The sequence below is a fragment of the Pteropus vampyrus genome, unplaced genomic scaffold, assembly GCF_000151845.1.
Source record: "Pteropus vampyrus isolate Shadow unplaced genomic scaffold, Pvam_2.0 Scaffold100, whole genome shotgun sequence".
NCBI classification, from domain to species: Eukaryota; Metazoa; Chordata; class Mammalia; order Chiroptera; family Pteropodidae; genus Pteropus; species Pteropus vampyrus.
The window spans coordinates 2,726,148-2,731,767 of record NW_011888881.1 but is presented as its reverse complement, the minus strand read 5'-3'; the positions used below and the strand labels follow the sequence as shown (position 1 = coordinate 2,731,767).

General features: G+C 52.1%; 1 protein-coding gene across 1 annotated transcript in view; it reads left to right on the top strand.

Annotated features, from left to right (window-relative positions):
• The window catches only part of DOCK3 (dedicator of cytokinesis 3), a 285,004-nt gene that overhangs the window by 256,849 nt on the left and 22,535 nt on the right, over window positions 1-5,620 (top strand). Inside the window, exons 37-38 of the mRNA XM_011364750.2 lie at window positions 3,324-3,410; window positions 4,669-4,773. Coding sequence (XP_011363052.1) covers window positions 3,324-3,410; window positions 4,669-4,773 — 192 coding nt within the window. The remainder of the gene's footprint in view (window positions 1-3,323; window positions 3,411-4,668; window positions 4,774-5,620) is intronic.

Sequence of the window (5,620 nt, the reverse complement as noted above, 5' to 3'; positions counted from 1 at the left end):
CAGTCAGCAAGGACCTTGCCGAAACCGCAGGACCTGCAGCCTAGCCCAGAAAGGAGGCCATGCTCGGGCCTCAGCCAGAGGCTCCTGACCTGCGGTGCTGGCCCAAAGCCTCCCTGTCTTGTGGGTCCTGGGCTGCACTTAGGGCCCCACACAAAGACACTTTGAGGCCTCTCGTCCTGGCACACAGCCCATTGGTGCCTCTACTTACCCACATGCCCGGCAAGCCCGCCGCGCTTGCAGGAGATGGCATGAGCCTGGTGTGAGTGGCCCGCGCGGTCAGTGTATTCGTTCTCTTTGCTTTCCCGGGGCGGAGTGCAGAGCAGGGAGGGGCCTCCCTCTAATCAGACCTCCGGTGGGGCGTGTGAACGTTAACGGCCCCTCCTTAGCCCACACTGCAGAAGTGTTTAGAAAAGCGTGTTTCAACCTTAGTATGGACGAGGGACGGATACGCAAACCCTGCCTGAGTGCTGTGAGTGGGAGGGAGGGGAGACGGGTCTTCTCTGGGAGCCCCCGCTCCTAGCAACCTGTCTCCGCTGTGAGCCTCTGGGGGCGCAGGTTCTGTGCTGCGTGCAGAGGCCTCAGTGAGCCTTTTCATGAGCTCATCCTCAAAAGGGTGTTCAGCACATTCATTCTTTTGGGCTCAGACAGAAGGTCAACTCTGTTTCTGTGCCTTGCTTGATACCTGATAGAACCAAGGGGTAGGGCTAATCAGTTTTACTTGAAAGTATTTGGGGTTTTTTAAAAAATAGCTCCAGAAAAGCCAAGCCTGGCTGTTGCAGGGAAGGCGCCCCTGTAGGCTTCTTGGCAGCAGGAGGAGGGCAAGAAAAGCAGAGGCTCCAGGGAGGGGCAGGCGAAGGGGTTCTGGCCCTCAGTACCGCCAGCACGCCCTGCCTCGCAACCCAGGCCCACCGGCCCTTCTCTCACACACTGCCAGCCTCTCTGTCATCGGCCTTAGGCCACCTCGTCGCCTTTGGTCCCGTGTTTATTTCCTGAGTTCCCAGAGGGACCGAGACAGAAGTTCACCTTGTGACCACAGCCTCGCCCTGAGCCATTCCCTCCAGTGGGCAGTGGTTAACCCAGGAAGCTGCACCAGGGCGAATCAGACTCTGGTCCACAGAAGGCCATCTCTCCTGGGCCAGATAAGGAGAGAGGGACACTCCAAAGGCAGAAGGTGTGGCAGAGTGGGAGTCGAAAGAAGGCAGGGGAGGTGTGAAGATGCGAGCTAGTCCTTCGTCGCAGAGCAAAGGGAACAGACAGGACGGGGAGCTGGACAGAGGCCTCCGGCCCCTGTTTATCTGGCCGACAGACCATCAGAGGACCAGCCTTCTCTGTGGGCTGGGCTTGGGCTCTCCTCCTGAGGATGGCTATTGCGCATGCTCCTTGGAAGAAATAAAGTCTTTTGCTTCTAATACGTTGTGTGTAAAGGAAGTACAAAGACTGCTGTCTGGAGCCCCAGAATTTGCCTTCTTTTCCAATTTGATGAGAGTGAGCCCTAAGTCAGTGCGACTTTTGTGCCATCCCTGTCGGATGGGTAACAAGGCAGTTCACATCTGCCAGAGCTGGTAGAGCGATTGGATTTCAAGACTGGTAAGGAGTTTTAGAGTTGCTTTGCCTCTTGCCGGAAGTAAGGAAACTGGATGCATGGTACCTATAGCACATTCCCTTCTCTGTGTGGAGGCAGCTCCCCAAACCCCAAGACCAACTCGTTTCCTAGCACAACTCTCAAGGCTGGCAGACCGTCTTCACACTCCTGGTCCTGGCTCCCTGCAAAGCTCATCGGGGGCGGGGGAGGGCTTGGAGCAGCAGGGCTGCAAATTAGGGCAGAGCTGCCAACAAGGTGATGAGCACCAATCCCAGTAGGGGACAAGACCTGCTTTACTGGGTGCTACTCTGGCAGGCAGCACGCCATGAGCCCACACGGGGCCCTCATCACCTGCATGAGCCATCCCCACAGGGCACTCTTGGTAGGCGGGACGAAAATCTGCATACAGCTCAGTGGCCTAGCCAGGCAGACCCTGTTGTGGGCCCTTGTGAAACCTGCCCAAGCAGCACTTAGAGTCGGGGAGAGGACAGACATGTGCCCCATGAAAGCTGCAACATAGGGTGTGAGAGTCTTTCTGGTGCCCTAGGGTAGAGGCCTTGCATTAGGGCAGGGAGCCAAGGTCTATCTAAAATTCTCTTTGCTTTGTCTCAACCTCTTTCATTGGTCCTACAGTTTCAATCCATATGGCAATAATCACCTCAAAGGATAGAAATAGCATGCTTTTTGGGGGGAACGCAGTCCCGAATGAAGTATTGTCCTTCTCCCTGATGCTCTTTCAAATAGTATTTTTAAAAAATATAGTCCTTATTGTTTAAACATTTATGTTGGAATACGTATGGGCATAATTCTATGATATCTGAGATTTGCTTTAAAAACTGTGGGGAAGAGTCAGTGGATGGGGCAGGAATGATACATGACTGGCCATGAGTTGTTCGTTGTTAAGGCTGGAGTTCATTCTTCTGCTCTGTTTTTCCATATGTTTAAAATTTCATATAATATAAAAATCTTAATGAGTATTTAGAAGTTAGAGAGAAGAACCCGTCTAAAATATCAAGAAACCAATAATTCCCAATCTAGCCAAGAGAGAAAGCTCTGTACTGAAGAGAAGAAATGGACAACATGCCCCTTAGAGAAGGTCGCTTCAGCCTGTCACCATGACAGGAGCCACACTACAGAAACAGCCCGGGGCCTGAGGAGGCGAGGACCCTCTAAAGCCTGCTGTAAGATCGAGTCTTCGTATAAAGGAAATTGTCAGGCCTACCGCCAAGTCCTCGGGCGGCCACTTCCTGTTGGTTTCCATTTCCAAGTTTAAATGATCTTAATTTAAAAGTGACTGGTTCCTTTATTTAAAAAAATCTTTATTGAGTGCCTGCTCATGCCTGACACTGTTCCAGATTCTGGAGATGAAGTCAATAAACAGGGTTCCTGACCTCATGCAGGTTAATACAACAAAAACAAATCCCGCTTTTAAGATAGCTTCAGAGTAGTGCAACAGGATGGGTGGGAGGCGCCTGTCTGTGACAAGGTGGTCGGGGGCGGGGCGGGGACGCCTCTGGAAGGCAGAGACCTCTCAGGAGACCTCTCAGTAGAAACCTGAAGGCTGTGCTAGAACGCCGAAGTGCTGCACGTTCCCTGCACGTTGGCTTTGAGCATATGTTCTTCATGACGTATGTGCGGGTCGCAGGAGGCGTCTGGTTGCGCCCTCGGATGTGTTTGGTGCAGGCTCGGGCCGTCCTGAGATGCCCAAGGTGCTGAAACCTTGTTCCTATTTCTGCCGCAGAGCTGGGAGTTTGGGATCCCACTGTGCAGGGAGCTGGCGTGTCAGTACGAGAGCCTCTACGATTATCAGAGCCTCAGCTGGATTCGGGTGAGCCTGCCTCCTTCCCGCCCCACCGCTGATGGGAGGTGCCTCTCCTGGCGGCAGTTTCTGAGTGAGCCTTCCCTGCAGGCCCAGCCCTGGCTCCAGCTGTGGGCATTACAGGAGGCGCAGAGGCCGAGGTGTTTGCCTTTGAGACCCTCGCGGTTTGGCTAGGGAACCAAAACACATCTACCAACAACTGTATGATCCAGACCCCAAGGGCCACCGGTACCCAGGGGGAAGAGGGGGAAAGAGAAGCAGCAAATGCAGGATCGGGTGGGGGTTTCAAGGAGGAGGAGGCCGCCTAACTTCACGAAGAAGCTCTTCCTGAGAGGATTGTGTCCAGGGTGCTTCATCTGAAACTTTGTAAGGTCTGGTGCAAGGATTGAGTCCTAACAGGTGCCAGGTTCGTCGGCAGAGCGAGGCCAGCAGTCTCGGCTCGCCTTCCGCCTGTACCCTTGGCAGCGCAGCTAGCCCTGCTGTGTTCCCCGACCCCAGTCAGGATTTGGGCCTGTGTAATTGACATGGCCCTCTCGCAGCGGCTTCCCGACTGGACTTGGAAGGCTTCGATTTCCCTGCAGGCCGACTGGACTGAGTGCATCAGAATTCTCTTTCCAGTCGGCATTCGGTGCATTTTTCTGAACGTGAAGCCAGGTCAGCCCAGACTAAAACTCTTCCCAACCTTGGAAATGCCAGACATTGTGGATATTAGTTCAACTTTTAAAGTTTAAAATCTCCTAAATTGGAACCAGTACCAGCGATGCTGACAGTTGGGCCTTCCTCACTGACTGCTAGCATCTTTAGTCAGATGAGAGATGAACGAAAGCAATATGGTTGCACTGGTGCAGAGCGGTGCTGAGAACTGCCCTTAGCTCCTGTCAGCAGCAGCAGCCCAGGTCAGTCGGTGTGCTGATATCAGTGAAACCTGAAAATTCCCAGGGAACAAAGTTTGTTAAATACGTATTAAACGTGTGACCTGAATGTGTGGGAAGCCTGGGTCTCTGTGGAGCAAAGTCCACCTGCTGGGAAGCCACACAGAACAGCCTGTCTGGGCAATAGGGGCAGGCCTGTCCCATGCCACTGTCAGATGACGGCGGGGGAGGAGGGCTTCCTCCCTCATGCAGCTCTCTGGAGCTCACTTCTTGTCTAGACTGAGTCGCTGTGTCCTCTTTCCAAAAGACAATGTGTACTTGGGCCTGGCACGACTTGCTTTGGACGCCAATAGTGGTCAAACCCACCTGAAGGCCACTGCCTTTCTCATTCACAGAAAATGGAAGCCAGCTACTACGACAACATCATGGAGCAGCAGCGCCTGGAGCCCGAGTTCTTCCGGGTCGGCTTCTACGGCCGGAAGTTTCCTTTCTTCCTCCGGGTGAGTCCGTGAGGTGGTCACGACAATTTAGATCATACTATACACAGAAGTCGTTTATTGCCTGTCTGCTTTTTTTTCTTTTGAACCTTTTTCTGTAGTCTACTGAATACTTCTTTTTTGAAGGACTGACCAGTCAACAAAAGGCATTGGGTTTTACTTTAGACTCTGTTTTACTCCACTGTACTGTTCTGTAGCTACGTGAGGGTGGTTTTCCCACCAAATCAACCAGGTTCCTACAGGCAGTGACCAGGGTCTGCCAGTGAGCAGTAATAAGCTTGGTATCACATCAGAGGTCAACTGTGCTTAATGCTCCTTTAAAAAAGCCAGTCTGCTAGCAACAGAGTCCAGGCTAACCACGTTTCAGATGTAAGGATGGTCGGCTTGCACATTTCCTGGGCAGTCATCATTCCAGGCTAAAAGGAAAATGATTTCTGCAGGAACCAGTAGCAGTGACAGGGACAGTGGGCACATTCCGCCTAATCGTGACCCCTAAGAAAGCTGTGATTTCGTTCTAGCGGTTCTGGCAGCGGAGGGTGAGTCAGTAGAGACCTCCTCATTCTCTAGGCCTCCTTCACTCCCTAGGGACCATTCACCTCAGGCATTTTACAAGTGGCATGTTTGTTGCCCCATCGGCATAGATAATTTCACAGCAATGGAGGCAGAGGTGAGCAGAAGAAGGAACTGCACAAGAGTTAGAAACCAAAACCATCTCTGTTAAGTCCTTGGACAAACAAATAATTCTGGGCCCTGTAACTTATTTCTTTCTCATTTCATCTTTGCAAATTATGCTTTGTTGCCATTTTATTCTCTTTTTTTTAACTCCCACAATTTGTATATCATATACCCG